The sequence below is a fragment of the Accipiter gentilis genome, chromosome 3 (assembly GCF_929443795.1).
Source record: "Accipiter gentilis chromosome 3, bAccGen1.1, whole genome shotgun sequence".
NCBI classification, from domain to species: Eukaryota; Metazoa; Chordata; class Aves; order Accipitriformes; family Accipitridae; genus Astur; species Astur gentilis.
Window position 1 is genome coordinate 41,588,472 of NC_064882.1, and position 20,627 is coordinate 41,609,098.

General features: G+C 36.0%; 1 protein-coding gene across 1 annotated transcript; it reads left to right on the plus strand.

Moving 5' to 3' along the window:
• Positions 1–13,391: 13,391 nt before the first annotated feature.
• LOC126035713 (spondin-2-like) lies at positions 13,392–20,223 on the plus strand. The gene is made up of 6 exons (XM_049794551.1): positions 13,392–13,612; positions 14,426–14,651; positions 15,011–15,234; positions 15,502–15,693; positions 16,768–16,942; positions 19,159–20,223. Exons 1-6 carry the CDS (start codon positions 13,445–13,447, stop codon positions 19,335–19,337), a joined length of 1,164 nt encoding a protein of 387 aa, XP_049650508.1. The 5' UTR covers positions 13,392–13,444; the 3' UTR covers positions 19,338–20,223.
• The last annotated feature ends 404 nt before the right edge of the window (positions 20,224–20,627 follow it).

Genomic DNA, 20,627 nt, shown 5'->3' on the forward strand with positions numbered 1-20,627 from the left:
GGTGGTTTTGGTGTTTTGGGGGTTTTATTTTTGTTTTTGTTTTGTTTGTTTTGGTTTTCCTTTTTTTTTCTTTTTTTCTTTCTTTCTTCTCATTTAAAAGGGTGTGACAGAACAGCAGCGAGAAAGGCTGCCTCTGCTTTTCCTGGCTGTGGCGCCCTGTGTCAGGTGGACGGGAGGAGGGAACGGAAGAGATTCCAATGCCTGCATGCAGACTGAGAGACTCCTGACAAAGCACATGGCTTGCTTCTTGCAAAGGAGCAGATCTACAGCCAAGCCTCAGAGGTCAAGGAGAGGATACATTCCTAGAGACCCAGAGGGAGACTGTGTGAAGGTTGCTGCAACCCAGGAAGGCAGTGTAAATTGCTGGACTCCAGACCATCTGGAAGGAGAGGCTCATTCTGAAAGAAAATAGAAAAACAGGGGAAGATTTGTTTTCAAACCTGTTATTTATCTGCATCATTCAGAAGATCTGCATTTGCTCTATTTTAAGGGGTTGTCTGTGCTCTAAGAAAACGTAAGGATTAGAATTACTTTAGTGTTTTGGGGTATGCTCGTTCTACGGATAAGATTGGTTAGTACTACCTCAAGGCTCAGACCTCCTCAGAGTCACATCAAAACCTCATAAAGGCAAATGTTTAAGCTTTCTGGGATGAAGGCCTTCTCTTCCTTATTTGGAAATGAACAGCGAAATATTAGTAAATTATCCCTGGTGTAATTTATTTGGCCAGTCCTGCTGGTAGAAGGAGACAAATAGCTACTATAATGGACTAGAAACCATGGAAAAATAAGCTTGCTGTTTAAAATGTTGGAGTTTATCTAATTAGTGATGACAACTAGTTTCTAGTTAGTACAAGAGATTTAAGAGCATACTCTAATACTCTTTTGTTTCCTTCTTTTTTTTTTGCCTGGTTTTCTTTCTCTAGATGCTAAAATCAAACATTTCCATTTTCCAAAAAAAGCACCTATCATATAATACACACTGCAAACAAAGTATATTTTCTATTCTGTTTAAGACATCATTTATTTATACAATCTCTGGTTCGACATTATAAATTCATAGACATGTGGGACCCCATACAGTCAGCCAAGTTCTCTGCTGTCCTATATCCTCAAGCAATCCTAGTACAATCCAGGGAAATAAATGCATAAGCTATAGGACCAAACTATCAACAAAAGACATTGATCCCTCTGTAAACTGAGCATAAAGAATTACACACCTTTTAAACCCTCTTCCTTTCCTGTTTTGGGATAATTGGCAATGTTACTGAACATGAACTGAAATCCAAATGCCACATGCTTTGTAGTAGCATTGTAGCCTAAATCCTATCTGCATCGTCTTTATTGAGCAAATCTGCACCATACTTTGCTTTAATATCTGTTAATATCTGTTATGTTGCACTAGCTAGCTGAGATGCTAATGGGTTGGTGTAAGAGAGTAATGGTTGGCAATAAGTATAATTCTGATTGTCTCATTTGCAGTATTTGATGGGACTTTGTTGAGGCATCCAACAAAGAAACTGTGTAAATAATTTGACACTGTGAAATGATGGGATTCCTGTGATAATGTTTTGAAGTTTGTGACATCACATGTGTAGATTTACCTTCAGAAATTACTATGTAGTTCACAGTAGATTTTACAAACTGCTTTTTTCAGAAGTATTTTATTTTATTCTATTATCATGAGGAAAAAGGCAGGTGAGGCACTACTGTCACCTTTGTAAGCATCTGTAAATGTAGCTTCTCATGTTAAGAATCAGGAGAGATCTACTTACCTGCAGATGCAATGAAATGACTGTTGTTATATCAATTTTTATAACACTGGGACAATTATTAAAGGGCAAATATTGATATTGTTGCTGGGGATGGTCCAAAGTTTGGCAGATTGATGCTTCTGAGAATTCTTTCACTGTTGGCATCACGGTATCTCTGACTATTTTACTCAGAAGTAGTAAGCTGCTTACACAACCTAATTTGCCAAAAGTTACTTAGCCAAGAGAAGTGTCAAAATCACTATGAAGATAAAGACATCTGCTTCTGCATTAGAATAGCAGGGAAAGCAAATGCTGATGTAGTTTTCAAAATAGTGAACATGAAAAGTAGGAGTTGTAACAGAAACGAAACGTGTTAAACAGAGTATTGGTAACAAAGGCTTGTAAAAAGGAGAAGTCCCAGAGAAAGACTTCAGGACTTCCAGAAAAGGCAGAGGATCCACACTTGAAAAAATAGTAGAAGCCTTTTCTTTATATCATTCAACTGTGTGCTATAAACATACGGCACTTGATGAAACGGGGTACCACTGGCAAATTTGATGACAATACTAAATCAGCAGAGCGGCCAACAGACAAACAATGCATCTGCTTTCCCTGCAGACCTTCATAATCTTGAGGAGGCAGTCAACATAAAAAACTTCAACAAGGAGCCCGTAGTTCTGCCGCTGGGGCAAAATAATCCCATGCATCAACTCAGGGTCGGGACTGACTCGCTAAATAGCAGCGATGCTGAAGACAACCTGGGGATTATCATGGATGCCAAGGTGAATGAGAGCAAGCAGCGTGCTCGCATCGTGAGTAAAGCAAAATGCATACTGGGCTGCATCAGGAATTGCAAGGCCAGCAGACTGAGGGAAGTTCTTACACCCTGTATTCACCAGTGAGGCCACACTGAATACTGGATTCAGTTCTGAGGTTCTCAAATCAAGAGGGGTGTTGAGAGACTGGAGAGGGTCCAGTGGAGGGCTATCGAGACAAGCTAGACTAAAGTATGTGACATATGAGGAGAGGCTGAGGGATCTGAGCTTGTTTAGTCTAGTAAAGAGGAGGCCAAGGGCAACCTAAGAACAGCCTGCAATCATTTGAAGCATGCTTTCTGTCAAAGACACCAAAGCCAAAACTCAGCTTGGTAGCGGCAGATGATGTAGTAAGGGACAACAGCCACAGATTGCACCTTGGGAGGTTCAGATTGCTGGGGAGGAAAAAATTTTCCACGAGGAGTGTGCTGCGGCACTGGAACTAGTTAATCGTGGAGGTGGTGGAAATTTCCACCCTTGGTGCTTTTTGTGACTCAGCCAGACAAAGGCAGAGCTGGCCTGACCTAGTTAGGTGACAGCCTGCTTTGAATAAGAGGTTGGACAAGAGACCTCCAGAGGTCCCTCCAACTGGGGTTTCGATGTTTCTATAAAGTAAATTGAATACATATTGTTCACGAAACATTTAGGAATAAATTCATTCATTACAGAATATTGGACCCATTATTTAGAAGATTAAATCAATGCTTTTAAATTTCTGATTTTGATTGTTCTGGTTTTTTTCTATTATACTAATTCTAGAGACAGAAATGTGTCATAATGATCGTATAGGGCTATTACTGCTCACACAGCAAATTAAATGTGGGGAATGAGAAAGAGAAGAATGTAAATGATCACTGAAGTCTTTCCCCAGTTCTGTGCTTATTTACCATTGGTTTTAATGGTAGCTGTAGCACTTTAATGCAATTTTCTTTTTTTTCTTCTAATAGTGCATTTTATTCACAATTATAAAATGTCCAAACAACTACTCAAACAGTTTCTCAGAACCCATAACTGATAATATATTCAGTAAACTGCACTGTAACTTTGAAGAACAGGTTAGGACAAGAAGTGAAGAATAATATATTTTCTTAATTGAATCTGCAAACAGAATTCAGGGTGCTTAATTAAAATGTGGTCAGGTCAATGGCTTTTCTATTGACAAAAGAGATTACAATATGAGTTTTACATCTTTTAAAGAATAGGTCAGATTCTGATTATGTTCACACTGGTGTAATTGTAGAGTGTTTCTGTTGATGCTAATTCATATTTATGCCAGTGCTTGGGAATTTAAAATCAATTCAAGCATTTCTAGCAATACAGTGCCTCCTAGCATGATATTTGACATTGATTTAGTTTTAGAAGTACAAGAAGTAAAGGAGCAGTACAGCTTCCCGAAATATAAAGCGCTATAATTTATGCATAATTTGTAGATAACGCAGAATATAATGGAGAAAACTTAAATTTGTTATCTCTTTGTTGAGTTCACTTTTTCACTCTAATAATTGATAAATAAAATTCACATTCAGGCACTTGTGATTATTAAAAATGCAGGGATCTGAAACAGCAGTAACAATTACAAGAAATTATATAACCCATTATTTAAACAGCAGCTTTCTTCAGTTTCAAAATAGCATAAATTTTTTTAATAATTTCATTTTCTGCAATACTGGCAAAAATACTGATTTAGGAAAAATTTGTTCATACAGTTCATGTTCCCCCGAGTTTTTTTGAGAACCAAAGGGTGAAAAGAACATTTTATTTCATTCATTATCTCTGGAGAAGAGCAAGTTTTTTGTTGTAGACAAGAGAACAATAATGTCTTATATATAACAGTCTTGTTTCTTCTGCTCTATACTACTTTTAAGACCTTTTGTGCTCTTGGGTATGTATGTCATGAAAACCTACTTTTTTTCCTGCTGTCAGAGTTGGTAATTCTTTTGAAAGTTTCTTTCTGTGCATTGGGGTATATTTATAGCCAAGTTATAAAGCTATTATTTATATATGCAGCACAATGTCTCTATGATAAGCTCCCAGTTCCAAATGTTTTAAATGAGGATGGCTGACTATTTCATTTCGTCAGCATAATGATAGGAGTATTGTTAACTAAGAACATCCGTTTGATAGGGGTTGACTTCACAACATTTATAAAAGTCTCTAAAAAAAGCCTGGTAATATTATTTATTGTAAGGAGGGTCACAAAAGATTTGAAATTTCCCATAATAAACTCCGTGGGCATGCATTTAGTTCTCTACAGTATTATTTGTGTTTCATCCAGAGATCCTCCACAAGCACACAAACACCTCTGTGGAAGCTGCTGTCATTGATCAATGTGCAGGGATAGCTGCATGGAGTTTTCCTCAGAAATCAAAAGAAAAATAACTGTGTTTGCATGACCCTGTTTCTGAATTTATAAATCCCATCTCTCAGTCAATTAATTAGCTCCATGTTCACCATGTTCACCATGTTCATTTAACTTCAGTGTCTCAAGTTTCAGAGAGAGATTGATTGCTGCTAACTCAGGGAATTCTGCACTGAATTCCATTGTACAGCATAGACATGGATTCATGTAATCCATAGAAATCAGCCCTACATCCCCCTCCTTTACAAACCTTAATTTTGCAATTACGTTCCAGGTATTACTTATGAAAGAGTAATCCCAGATGTGGCGAGAGCCTATGAGATTATTAGGTGAAATTTTTTGGACCTCAGGAGGTCTCTAGTCCAATCTACTCAAAGCAGGGTCACCTTTGAGATTCGATCAGGTACCTCAGGACTTTATCCAGTCTTGTCTTAAAGCCTCCAAGCAGGCAGTCTGCACTGCATCTTTGGGCCAACTGCTCCACTGCTTGACTGTTATGATGGTGAAAAAGTTTTTCTTTATACCCAGTTTGAACCTCTTTTGCTTCAGTTTATGCCCATTGTCACTCATCCTCCCAACGTTCACCTCCATGAAGAGTCTAGCTTCATCTTCTTGATGACCTCCTTATAGGCACTGGAAGGCTACCGTCAGGTTCCCTTGAAAGCCTTCCCTTCTCCAGGCTGAACAAAACTTGGTGGCTATCTGCTGAATTGACTTAAGTTTATCAATGTCTTTCTTGTATGGAAGTTAAGGCGGGGGTGAAATACTGGATACAACATTCTAGATGAGGTCTAATGAATGCTGAATGCAACACTGCAAGTGCCTGAGGCTTTTACTATGTCTAAGATCTTCTTATGCTCTCGAATGACATAATCTTTTTTTATCAGCTGTCATTAAATTGGAAATTCCTAGTTTTTGTTAGCGTGATTATGTCATATTTATAACCAAGCTAAGGAATGATGACAGTATTATATATGTAAACAGGAAAGTTGTACTGATTTTCTTATGTAATTTCCATGGGGGAAGGTAAAAATATCTTGGTCCCAAAAATGTGGTCCCACACTGCCAGTGGACCACAACTCCTCATTTGAATGCTACCCTTAAGTCTCCATTGACTCCTCACCAGTACTGGGGTGGGAAGAAGATACTGTGCTATAGTGGCAAATAATGGATCTTTTCCTGAATTAGAGCTATGTGCAGACTGTGATATATGGATGACTTCCCAGAAAAGATCAATTCATTTTTTACAGTACCTCATTATTCACGTGAATTAAAGATGCAACTCTAATAACTCCACAGCTATCATTTGATGTATTTAAGACCTTTGAAAAAATACAAGAGAAATCAACAAAACTGACTGTGAAGCAGGAAATAATATAAACAAAGAGTGGCCTTGCTAGTGACTACTTTAGAAATATAATTTGGTGGTCTTCTACAGTGTTGCCACAGAGATAAAGGATTGACATTTCTACGAGGCAAAGAAAGCATCAAATTGGTCTTAGAAAGTGAAAGCTTTGAAAAGTAGCCTTTGTAGTGGTATGAATAGAATTATTTAGTGTTTAAATCTTTCTCCAGTGGAAATTCAATGGCAAACAAGAAGTACAAATGTCAACGGTACAGGTTCATTCAACTTTACAAATGAAGTGAAAGATATAATAGGAAGATTGGATTTGTTGGAAGATGCAATCCATATTTTCCACAAAATGAGAACTAATTTTTATTCTTTTAATTATCCTGCTGTGGTGTTGTCCTCCATTTTCCTTAGCCAGTTTTCAGTTCTCTTCTTCTTAAACCTTTGTATAGACAGCTATCTTAAATATTGTCTATGATATAATAGAAAACTACTGAATTTATTAGCAAGTGAGGGTTAGAAATAAAGACAGTTCTATTAGCAAAAAAAAAGGATGTGAGAAGGACGAAATCCAACAAAAATCCCCCAAACTCCTCACATTGGAAACAGTGGAACAAAAAACTAAAACTGATATGTTAAAAAAGTACAGTAAACTTGAAAACTACCATATTGCAATGACCACAGAGTTTTCTACACAGGCTGTATACGTAATCCTACAGAAGAATGGTGGAATTAAGTAATATGGTAATTAAAACACTTTTTTTTTTTTACATTGTGTGTGTGCACAATACCACAAAATATCCTGTCTTGTACAGTAATGAAGCTGCAATACAATACACATTATATTCTCTTCAGAGCAATTTTTGTTTCAGTTAGAGGTTTTCCTGCAAATATCTGAACTAAATTTAAAAGCAGGGATTCCCACAAGTGTCCAGCTCAGGTCTGCAAGATTTGCCTTCAGCATCTTCTACATAATCAGCTTGTTTCAGAGTTCTGCTAAGTCATGCATGCTACACAGTCCAATGAGCTAAAACTTCTGGTGGATGCACTCTACAGATTAGCACAGTGCTCTGAAAGCTGACACTCATCCCACAGCTCAGAATATCAGACTAATGAACAGGTCAAGAAGCTGGGTTTTTTCCTCTGCTCCGCGGTATTTTGGTGGATAGAAAGATAGCATGAATTCCTCCTCCAACATCCTGTTGCAAGACCCTTTGGAAACAAGAAGAGGCAGTGGCAGTACCAGTACCAGCTGGCTGTTGCAGGTACGCAGTGGTCTGAACGATGATGAAGTCCAGGACAAAGGAGCTGCTTGAGTGCATAGGTCTTGTGAGTCTGCTTCATACCCATCCTAAACATTAGCCATAGTATGGGAAGGAAGCTCCCAATTTGTTATTTAGTTGCTGAGGATTTAAATGATTTGCTTCCAGTTGAGTTTGTTGTTGCCAAGATAACTCTACTTATAAAGGAGATTACAAGAAATCATGGTTTCTGCTACAGATGAATTGGATAGATAACCTTGAAGGTTAGGTCATCAGGATGTTCTGACTCCTGAGTGCTTGTGAGAGCCAAGAACGACCAGCTGTACAAGTTATGCCTGAAGGACCATGGTGAAACAGGAAAAAATGGATCTGACCTTACTAACAGTAGTTAATTTCTGAAGGATACTCATACAGTGGAAGACAACTTCTGCAGTAATATGATAAATGATAGATAAGGAAACCAAAAGTGCTGGTGAAGGTGGCTATCCAGAAAAGTCAAACACCTGGGGTTCTAGAGAGCTCAGCAAACCAGAATAGCCAAAGAACCCCCAGGCAATGGATGCACTGATGGATACAATCCCTAGTCTCATTAACCAATGTGTAATCCATGGTTACACTGTCACTTCCATGTAAATTGAACCTTGTATTTCCACTGACATGGGTGCTTCCATCCTCTTTTCTGTTGGGAGCTGCTTGTTCTAGTGTGTTTCTTGTGTCAAACAGTGAGTCAAATGAAGGAACTGATTTGACTGAAAGCTAACTTATAAAAATTTGCTATTAACCGGCTCACTTCTTCAGTGTGTTGCACCGTGTAGCCACCTTTTACTGGTGTCAAGGAGATGAAAATAAGAAGCTGACATGCAGAAAAGGGTGGGATTCTAGGATCTACTTGCAAATTCTTTTAGAAAACAGGAAAGATATGTTTGTTGTTGTTGCACAGTTCTGGTGAACCTAAGCTGTGGGCAGGGGAAGAAGCCCAAAGAGAAGCATAGTCTCTGGTCACTATCACAGGGAACCTTGAATTGGTTATCTAGTGCTGGCATACATATTAGGTTTTTCAGTACTAAAAGTGAACTTAAATACAGATGACAGAAGAAAGCAGAAGATGGCAGAAGAGCCTTTTGTTGCTCATCAGTGTCACTGTGGTCAATAAAACTGGGATTTTTTCTTATCCTTTTCCTTATCTTGGCTTGAATTCCCAGTAGGCCCTGAATTAAAAAAAGAAAAAACAACAATGAATCACCCCCCTGCCAAGCCCAAACCCAATACTCTTACAAAGGGAATTTCTAAACTCAAAATACAGAGTGAATTTGCAATTCCCTACTAGCAGGTTGAACCTTGATTATAGTCATCAGCGAGAACATCTAATGAAGTCCACTTGTCTTCGGATTCAGCAAAAGATAGAGATGCCTGAATCAATTACTTATGTGTAGATGCTTACAGAGAGCTAGGTCTGATCAATGGAGAGCTTATCAATACAGTTAATGGAGACCAGAGAGCTACTCATCAGTTATTCATCTGGTCAAATAAGGTATGGATGAAAGGGCGAGCTGAGTGGTTCTCTAGATTCTGTCGACTATAAGAAGTAGACCTCTATTGTTTATAGTGGCAGTTTACATATCTAGTTCATATGTACACACTCATTTTAGGTACCTTAATCTGCAAACTAAATTTTTATCCCAAAAGATAAACAGAGATTAAATCTGCCTTCACTACTGTTGTACCATCCAGTATTGGGAATCCTTTATTCTCCTATGTAAATGCTTTATTTTATAAAAGCTTCCAAACCAACGCCACAATTTCTCCATGATAAAATATTCTGCTGCTTGCCACTCTGGTACCGAGATTTTACAACTTAGAGCTCAGAGGGTTTTGACTGAATGTAAACCTTTTGGCATTGCTGAGTGTCCATAATCGTATGTGTATCCATGGTAACTACAGGAGAGAAAGTATGGCTGTATAATCCTTCTTAAGTAATACAATATTATGTTTTTCTTGGTAGACAAAGAGATGCTAGCTAGTCATAAGCACATTAAACAGCCTGTGAATATCAAAGTTGCACATACGCTTCTTACCAGCAAAATGGAAATTGTTTTAGTAAAATTGTAATGTGTGGTAACACTTCAGGAATATAAATACAAAATTTCTGGAGCTTCTGTTTTGAATAAAGGTGGGCAAACTAACTTCAGATCAATCATTTTAGTTAAACCTCCTTTCTCTTAATCTTACAGTTTAATAGAAAAGATATAACTAATCATGCAAATCTTGTTGCTTAGTAGAAAAAGGGCTAAACTATTCTCTGACTAATCAAAATGGAATTTACACCTTTAATGTCCTATATTTCTGTGTGATAGCCTAAACATGTTCATATAAATGTTTTCATATGATGTAAATGATTCAAGAATCAACATATTTACTACACTGCTATATTTTTAAGTAGGGCTTTTTTCCTTGTTTTCTTGTTTTATTAATTATTTTTGGTTAGCAAAAATACAGAATATTTTAGACACAGTTATGACTGTTATTTAAAACCCAAAAATATCTGGACACCATTTTTGCTTTATACTTTCCAGCTTTTGTCCTGTGAATCTTGGTAAAGCAGCAGGAACTGTAAGACTGTTGTCTTATTGACAAGAAACAGGAGAAGTTGCACACTTGTGCAAGCAAAATTAAACACAAGGCACAATTTGGCACTGATGCTCAAGTAAAACTAGCTTTGTATGTCTATTCCCTCTAGCATTCGGGGACTATAGAGATATGCAAGGGGACAGAAAATAGGTGTACCTGAAGAAACACAAACTTGAAAAATAAAATGTATTTTGCTGTAAAAGAGAAAGAAGAAAGTCCAATTGTATACCCAGGCAAAATGGTTTCTGAATGGAAGGGTTTTTTTCCAGTTTTCCACGAGTTTTTGGCTGCTTTCTAATGGGACATACAAACTGAAGAAGGAATGCAAGCATAGGTTCTGATCCCACAGCAATTTTTTTCTCCAACTGCTGGCCCACAGAAATTTGGCATCTGTGGCTTCCCAGCCATGAAAGTAACCCATTGAGTGGAAATCTGGGTTGGTCGTGTCCGTCCCACCCCCCCCACCCCCCCCACCCCCATTTTTTTCTTCCCATCTATGAGATACATTTGGTGTTTTGATGTCCTTCACAATGTCAGAGACTGATTATGCTTAGCACAGGTTCTATTTAAAGAAATAAGACTGGGAGTCCTCAAGTTAGGTCTATGTTTTTCTCTGTTTTCCTCCTACTTCAGCCATGGAGTGGCAGGGCAGGGACAGGAGAGAAGATAATTAGATAAATTTACAGTCACTGTATTTTGCCCAAAAATTTAATTATGAATCCAACAATGACCAGAATGAGTCTGCAGGTCCTGATGATTTTAATCCTGAGAAATCTGTCACAGCAGAGCCCTCATTGTAAACAGGGAAAGGTCCAATGTAGGAATGGTAAGGAAGAAAACCTCCATTTTGGGCCAGAATCAGAGAACAAGAATAAGGACTATAATCTAGTTTCCCTGTAAGTGTTTGCAGTCTTTGAGGAAAGAATCCTTCTTTGCTTTTCAAACTAAAATGCTTCAAAGTGTCACATTGCCACACTGGTAAAGTAGGAAAATAAAATATCTAGACTCAGTTGTATTCCATTAATTGCATATCTGCTGTTAAAGAGTAAGATAACCTCAAGAAATTGGAGAAATGGAGCTCTAGAAGAAGGATAAACTGATTACACAGAATTGTAGAACTGGAAAGCCTCTTGGATGCTCAGTACAAAGCATCACGTACTCCTATTCCAAGGGAAGAATCAACTATAACTTTTGTGATTTTTTTGATATTTGTTTGTCTACTCTGTACTTAGAAACCTCAAATGACTTCCCAAGTTAATGACTTCCAATGATTCAGTTCTTTTATCATTTAGTAAGTTTTTCTTATAATAGCTGTGCCAAATTATGCAGCCTGCATGTATTGTCCTGTTCCTGGATACATTCATAACATGTAGTCATGGAACCGGAATGATCTAGTCTGGTGATGTGCCTTTTGGCAGTAATTTTTCTTCGAAAGGAAAAGGCTAGTCTAATATATTAAATAATTCTGTGCTGAATTCAGAGCTAATTTCTTTGTTCTCATTTTAAGTATTGTCCTGGAAGTGTCGCAGTATGTTTCAATATGTGAAGTTAGCTGGTTCGGTAATTGTGATGATAAACAACAAAGCCTACTGAAGCTAAAGCTACCTAGTAATAAATAAGTAAGCCTTAAGTAATTTAAAAAGTGCTCTGAGCAATATACTTTAAAACTTGTAGGACCTTTGTGTAGTTCTTCTAGAGGGCTGCATGGGCTGGAAAGATCACCCACTTATGATGTAGGTAGACTCAATTCTCTAAGGAACCTGTGGATCTGGAATTCTGTGCATAGGAGGGAGTGAGCTGGATGTAAGTCAAATATCATCCTTCAACAAAGACTCAAAGAACTGATATAAAAGTATCCATGAAGTCTTTTTGCTCTTTTTCTTAGTAGAGTCTGGCCCCTGGAACAGAAATAAATTATGGAAAACATTGCATTAATATAGGAGGAGGGGGCCTTGGAAATAAAGGGCATGTCCATGTCTAGATGGCTTAACCTGCTACAGAATTCCCATAATCTATCCACATATACAGGAATTGTGGTTATGGGTGCTGAATCCATCCATGTTGAAACTTGCAACAGATTCCATTTTACCAGGAGAATAATCAATGGAAATTCCATTCAGGCATCCCAGTTTATTCATCTCTTGGCTTTTCTTGTTGATTTACCATGGAGTGGAGGGCAGAAGGGAAGGGTAAGTTTCCAGTTTGAGTGCCACAAAGCTCAGACTGATTGTTTGGTAACCACCTCACCGTGGACAATAGCATGTCACTTTAGCTATATACCTACCATATAGCTCTATATGATGGCCTGGGAGTTTCATCTGAAAAATAACTGCAGTTTTTTTTCCATATGCTGTACCATCATATTAGAGATCTGTGGAAGTACTTAAGTGACATTCCTCACAATTGCAAAAGAAGACTCTATGAAAGACTTCCTTCATGGTTCACTTGCTGATCAGCCACAACAGCGTTTGTTAAGCTTATAGGCATGGCACAAAGCCCTTGTTTTCCCTTATTTGAAAGGTGGGGGAGAAAATAATTTAAAATCAATATTAAACATTCTTTCTTAATTAGGTAACTGTATTATGCATAATTATTCATAGACAATTTAAATAATTTTATTGATGTAAGTATATGTACTGTGCTACAGAGGATGTATGATTTAACTGTAGTAAGATTTTTATTTGGGGTTTTTGCTCTGAAGACAGCAAAGAAAAATCTCAGAGCTTCCCAAAACCACTCTTTCCAAAGAAACCACAATGTTACAGAGCCCTTTCATCATCCAGCATACGGTACTGTAGAACACAAAAATATACACTGTACTACTTTAAATTAATTCATATTTGCAGGAGACACAGTCTGTGTGAGTGTGTGCAATTATGAAATGTAACTTTTTTTCCTCTTGACTTTTTTAGCTGCCTCACCCCTTTTATTTGAACACATACATATGGTGTGTGAGAGTGAGCAAGCTCTCTGTAAATGTTTGGAAGGAGCATCTGTCAGACAATAAAACTTACAAGAAAACATGCTTCTCATTTAAAGTGTATTCACTAGAACTATTTCAGTGTTGGAATCAGTTCATTTGTATAGCTTGGAGGCATTAATAAGAGCAGAGAACTGTAAAGGCACCAGAAAACTCGAACTGTTACTAAGAATCCAAGGGTTTTTTTTAAAGCATTTCGTCTATTCGGCATCACAGTTTTCTGATAGGAACCTGAACCAGTTGACAGACAGGAAACCTCTGATAGTTCATCCAAAAAGATTGCAAACAAGAAGATGGCATGCTTTTTGCAAACCTGGAAAGTGTAAAGATTACAATAATTCTTGGACCAAAGGGACCCTCTTCAGGCATAAATAGCAAGACTCCTACTGTCTTCTCTTGCAGACCAACTCAGCTGCCAGCAAAAGCAGGTGCTCTCCCCCTACCAGTGCTCCAGAGGAAATATTTAGTGAGTATTCACAGTTCTTTTTACAAATTAATATATTATTAGCGTTTTAGTTATATTTGTATAGTTTTCTCAAAGGACAAAAGCATTTTAAATTAAGTTTTTAAGGCTGTTATTTTAAACAACAGAGTTGTTTAAAAATTGGAGTTCAACAGTCTGATGCAATTACCATATTAATTTTTTTAAAAAAATTACACAACCTATGACAGCAACTTTTAAAAAATATTATTATTTAACAACTGTGTAGCTTAAACAATCTGAAGCAATTACAATGTATTTTTTAGTGCCCATGTTATGACAGCAAAGTAATTTATATAAATATGAAATGTATTTGACTTAAAATGTTATGCCATAAACCAGCCTTTGTAGAACACAAATTTAAAATAAATCATTTCTTTTGGCAAAGTAACCTGCAATTTAATCTTTAGAAGAATAAATATACCACTAATGTTTTCCACAGAAACAGTTGCTACTCTAATTAATTCAAGATGTGGCTCTAATAAGATTTCAAAAGAAAATCAGAAACAGATTTTTCTCAGAGGTAGTACTATGGGCAAGGTTAAGATTTTTTTGTTTTCATTAGAAACACTTGTCCCAGGTAACGTTACAGATTTGTAGTATATAGCGTGGTATATATCAAATCTGAAAGCATTATAATAATGTTTTTAGAAGCATAACAATTCTTAGTGTTTCAGATATAAATTCTTTCTTTTTGGTTATAACTTACGGTACGTTACATTTTATTAGGTAACTGTTATTCAGTTTTGAGTTTGGAGTGACTAATATGGCTAACATTTTTTTCTTTTTGTGTGGAAGGGAATGGAAAACCTGATGTTTGTCTACTGCTCCTGTAAAGTTATCTGGACATTACTTGTAACAATACTAGGTTATGCCAGCAGCTTGCCTGTGGGTGATGATTCTATTTGCACAGCAGAGGAACTTGCAAAGTACAGCATAATCTTCACAGGGAAATGGAGTCAGACTGCTTTCCCTAAGCAGTATCCACTTTATAGGCCCCCAGCACAGTGGTCATCAATGCTAGGTAAGTGAAGTATGTACAGTTTTAAAAGCAGATAAATGCCTTGGCCACTGTGATCTTTTTTCTTCTAAATAGTCAATTTTAAGATAACTAATGAAAAAGGAAAAAAATAGCTGAAGTTATTAAGAGTAAGATGCAGAAATTGAAGTATCCATAATGCTTTCAAAAATCCACAACTGTTTTCAATTGACTTCTGTTTTCAATTGGCTGCAGCTGAAATAAACAGTGATAAGCCAAATGTTTTCATGTTCACTCATTTTTATACACATATTTTTTAACCTCAGATATAAAACAGAGAAACTGAAGAAATAGGGACAATCTAAATCAGACTTTTATGTCATGCCATGTATTCACTCAAATAGGTGTTACTCATAGTTCTGACTACAGCATGTGGAAAAAAAATGAATATGCCAGCAATGGTGTACGTGATTTTGCTGAAAAGGGTGAAGCATGGGTATTAATGAAAGAAATAGAAGAAGCTGGAGAGAAAATTCAGAGTGTACATGGAATCTTCTCTGCTCCTGCCATTTCCAGTGGTACGGGACAAACCTTCACTGAATTAGAAGCACATTCAAGACATCCCTTAGTAAGTAAATGTACATATTAATTTTAAAAGTTTATTTTATGTCACTAGCTCCCAAAATTAAATATTTGAGTTCTCACTTGTAGGAACAGTATAATGCAAGAGTTACTAAAATGCATGTCACATTGCAGGAAGCACTGTACAGGTTCTATAAAGTAGAAGAGCATAATGACATTTATTTCAAAAATTTTAAGTTAAAATTACTATAAGCATTTCTGGAGCATTTCCAAATAAGCGATGCAATCCTGATGGATCATTTTGTTTCTTTAGGTTTCATTTGTTGTACGAATTGTTCCAAGCCCTGACTGGTTTGTGGGTATTGACAGCCTAAATCTCTGTGAAGGAGATCACTGGATGGAAGAAGTATCAGTAGATCTATTTCCTTATGATGCTGGAACTGATAGTGGTTTCACATTTTCCTCCCCAAACTTTGCCACTATTCCACAGGACACAGTTACAGAGGTAGGTGTATATACGTAGTTTAGCACTTCAGACCTATATGTTTTGAGTCCTGCCTTTAAAAGATAACTAATGAATGACTACACAATAGACTCTTGTGAAACTGATTTCAGCATTTGAGAGTGCTGATGCTCTCTCTATATGAATTTATTACATAGCTGATAACCCTACTACTTTCATTTATTTTCTGTATCTTTCAAATTTATGAGGTAAATGCAGATGGTTCATGAAAATTTGGCTCTACATTTAAAGTATTTTCTTTAAAAGCTAAGTATTTTTAGATTTTTTTTAACAATTCTTAAAACACCAGGAAAATAAAAATGTTCACAAAAGTCCTGGCATTATTAAATGTGTATCTAAACAGGAAAATTCTTTGTAGTGAATACTGATGTGGGGAGGAGTTTTCAGTTAAAAGCATTGGTGAAACTTGAAACTGTTATAGTTGAGGGAAAGGAGCTGAGGGAAAGCAGAGAACTTCATCACTACTGCGGTGACCCCACTTTAAATCTCTTTCTTGCTTGATGCTCTATACGCCTCACACTTTGCTTTTGTCATTTAAGGGTGGTGGGGAACAAAGGATTTTGATTCAAATATTTTTAATATTATAAGCATTCAGTTAATCCTTTCTTTAAGGTCAGTTTTTCTAGAGCCAAATGCTGTGCTAATGAGTAATGAGAAAAGGAACAGAGAAGCTGGAAAACAATACATTTGGCCTCCTATATGCATATGACAGCTGCTATAGCATACCTAATACTATTATTAATACTCTTGTATTCTTCCTTGTAATAACATCCACTTCTTCCCATCAAACCACTCCATACATTACTGTGTTTTCAGTACCTCCCACCGCAGTCCTCCATCCAAAGGTTGGCACAATTCATTGTGCCCATTCTTAAAGCATTATGCATAAAAATTCTGGGATTACCAGCAGTAGTTGTGTGAACTGAGGTTCATAGAAACTGGTTATATGCATTTTACTTGCCAAAAAGCATTAGCGTGATCTGTAAACATGATTTTACAGTTATCTTCTAACTAATATGATGTAGTTCCTTTAAGGTTCCCCTTTTTATTTCACAGATCACTTGTTCCTCTCCAAGTCACCCAGCAAACTCATTTTATTATCCCAAACTCAAAATTTTGCCACCTATCGCTCAAGTAACAATGGTGAAATTAAAGAAAAACCAGCTGGGTCTTTCTGCACCTTATTTTAATCTTCCAGCTAAAAGCAATGAAATAATAGACTCTGTCTCAGGTAAGTGATTAGTATTTTGATATGCTCAATTCTGTTATTTCCATTCATTCAGAAAATATGCAGAAATCTGGCAGGCAATGTGGATGAAATAGGTGATTAGGCAGAATATTCTCCTATCTGCATAGGAATAGTTTCCAGACTCACACATGGGACATCAAACAAGCCCATTGACATAAAAGAGAATCCCTGAAAGAATGAGGAAGGGATTGCGTATTTGAGCTACGGTTCAAAGGTTTGGGTTATATCCATAGTAAGGGCTACTCAAGCCTTACTTTCAGCATAAATCAGTGAATTTTATTGTTTATCAACACTTGATCAGAATCAGAGTTCCCAAATTCTTTGCAACTTTGAAGTAAATATTCATCAGTAAGTTTGTACATGATGATGGAACAAAAGTACTATTATTCTTGTCTCTTGCTGGGTCAGAGGTCTTGATAGTTATGTGCAATAAGAATTGATATAATTCAATTGATTTGGACGTATTTGTGATAGAAACAAACATCCTGACAACAAAAATAATGTTCTCTCTCATTTTTCTTTTCTTAAAAATATTAGCTAATAACCTTGTTTAGGTAGGAAGACATGCAAACTACTGACTCAGGTCAGTCTTAAGGGTAATTTTCAAATCTCCAAATTAACAAAGATGTAATTAACATAATATTTGCTCTAAGGGAAAGATAGCAGTTGGACAGTGTCCGCTGAGATTTTCTCTTCACACTTTTTGAATGATTTTTTACAAAATGAAAGAGGAAGGGTTAAGAATAAGAAGACCGACATCCTAAATACTATTTGAGAGACAGCAATAAGCTAAATCCCCAATGAAGAGCTAGAAGAGCTGCCATGTTCCAAGAGCTTCTCCAGAATGTCTGAAGATTGCATGCCTCTAACTTAGTGCTGTAGACACCTCACGGTCCCTAAAATAAAGCTCATTAAACAGCTAATAATGCACAATTTATACTTTGATAAATGTATTTATCAATTTATAGTGTTGTAATGTATTTCTATTGGTAAAGAAGACATATTAAAAGTGAGTGCTACATATCCCATTTCAGTCATCTGCCTTTCCTACAACATCTGAAAGGAACATTTGGCCCTTTTTAGGATATACATTTAAAACAATGCATTTAAAGTATGTTATTTAAAAAATCATTTTTAATGATATATCTCCACTTTTTTGTATATTAACCAGTAAATCAGTCTATTTAAAAACATATTCCAGAATCAAAAGGACAGATTTAATTACCAGAGATCAAACTGTGTCCTTCATTCCCTCTAGAAACATGGGAATGAGTGATCACAACAGAAGTGTTGAGTTCCACTGTAATAGCAGAAATTTATACCAGAGGTCACACATTTAGTACAGCATTTAAAGCTGGTTTTGTGCACATGTATTTTACCCACAGATGATGTAATACACAATTTTGATGCTATTTCCTGTGACAAGCAATATTTTTATTTAACCTGCTAAGGAATACTCACCTATATTTTTATGAGAGATATTTTCAGTGGAAGTATACATTATGAAAAATACTTTAGAGTTCCTGATTTCTTTTCTTGCAGCAAATTAAAACTATATTGAAAACCCTTTTAGTATTAAAAAGCTTCTAAGGCCAGAATGTCTTTGTTGGCAAAGGGAACTGTAGTGTACAAGCCAAACAATAGCAACATGATTTAAAGATAAAAAAAATGAGACTTTATTTCTGAAGCAAATTGGAACAAAAGTTAAATGGAATTCAATATGAACAACTATAGGAACAATATCTATCTGCAAAGAAATATGAATATACCTAAATAAACCAGAGAAAAGCTTTAATCCTGGTGGTTTTAGTAAGTCATGCAAAGGCAAATGAGTTATAAAATTGACAGCAAATGTTTTTTAATGCAATCATTTGAATGCAATTATTTTAAGCATAGTTTTCTTTGATAGGAATTCTGTATTTTCAATTTAATAGATAATATGCTGCACTACTGATATAATACCTCAGTCTCTAGACTGTAATAATAATAATAATAATAATTGTAATACCAGTGTTGACGAGCTTAGGAGCTGAAAACAGACATTTTTATTTATGAGACAATGTATTGATTTTAGTAATATCACATGTATTTTTGTATAAGAAAGAACACTATTTGATCATCATTCCTTAATGCTTTGCCAACTATTTGCCTTAAGCACAAATTTATGTAAAGTTACCTTTTTATTGTGTATATTGCAGAAACACCACTGGACTGTGAGGTTTCACAATGGTCTTCCTGGGGTCTCTGTAGAGGTCTTTGCAGAAAAACAGGGACCAAGATCAGAACCCGTTTCGTACTTCTTCAACCTGCCAATAATGGAATGCCTTGTCCAAATCTGGATGAAGAAACAGGATGTGAACCAGAGAATTGTGTCTGAAATAAAGAAAAGATAATAATTTAGATAATTTAAAAATAGGATAAGTTTAACTAAATCTAAACTACATGTCAGTCAATGTTCTTTATAATTTGGGTATGCTGCACTATTTTGCTGAAAAGGTATATTAGACTGGTTTTGAAAGTTGCTGTTTAATATCAAGATTTTGGGGGGGTTAAATTCCTAAGGTTTAGTATGACAACAGTACTTGATCATTTACAGACCCAAAACCACCAAATAAAGCCTTGCTATAAATATACTGTAAGTTCTTGGAGTACCCTCTAGTGGCAGAAAAGAAGACATTTGGAAAGATACTTCAATGTAAAAATCTTTCAGTGACAGAATCTAAACTAATAACGTTCTTAAATACTGTAATTTGTTTATCTACAGCTATTTATACCTAGAAATCAATTTTTTCTCTAAATTATGTTTTTATAATTTATTGGCATTTTTGTCGTCTTTCTAAACATGTTTAACATACATTTCTTCAGAAACTACTTACATAAATCAGAGTGACCAGATGTTTGCAGTGTGGTTAAGACAATAGTATAACTGAGTAAACTTGTCTTGAGACTTATCAATACATAAAAATGTCTTTTTCTTTTCTCAAAATTGAGGAGAATATCTGTCATGAGGACACTCAGCCAACAAAATTATTAGAAATAATCACAAGTGTGGATAATAGTAGAAAACCACTGATCTTAATTAAAAGTGTTAGCTGAGATTTAAAAACTGACTGATTGCTGGTATGTGTCCCTCATGAGAGAACTATCTCAAAGTTAACAACGCTGACCATAACATAAATTATATCATTGTCTTTATATATGCAGTAAATGTGTTCATATTTCTTTAAAGGTGCTTGCTGCTATTTGTGTCATCCTAATATTTTTACTGAGAAAACTTACCAATATTTTAATATTATCTAAAATTGAGGTATACACAGATATAACAAAACACAGGATGTCAAAGACTGTTCCTGACTGCAAGTTTTAATGCTCAAATAACTGTTATAAAATGAATGTAACATATGGCTTATAAAGAGTTGTGGCTACCAACTAGGAAAAGAATTTTGGAATAACACTGTTCAATAGAATACGTTTACAGTCAGCCCACAAAACTTTTACAGCACACTGCAATTTTACAAATACACAGCACAGATACTGAACAGGAGAGTGGATATGAGTAGGTTCTTTTTGGAATATGCCAAATATCAGAAAACTTATTATGTACTTTAAGGAGCACACTGTATTCTCTGTAGGGCTGAAACATTTAAAAGATTCTCTAAATTTTTTT

Excerpts from the sequence above, each read along its gene's own strand:
- LOC126035713 (XM_049794551.1), top strand. The coding sequence starts at position 13,445 with ATGCTTTTTGCAAACCTGGAAAGTGTAAAGATTACAATAATTCTTGGA. Across the intron at positions 15,235-15,501 it reads CACATTCAAGACATCCCTTA|GTTTCATTTGTTGTACGAAT; the intron begins GTAAGTAAATGT and ends TTGTTTCTTTAG. Across the intron at positions 15,694-16,767 it reads CACAGGACACAGTTACAGAG|ATCACTTGTTCCTCTCCAAG; the intron begins GTAGGTGTATAT and ends TTTATTTCACAG.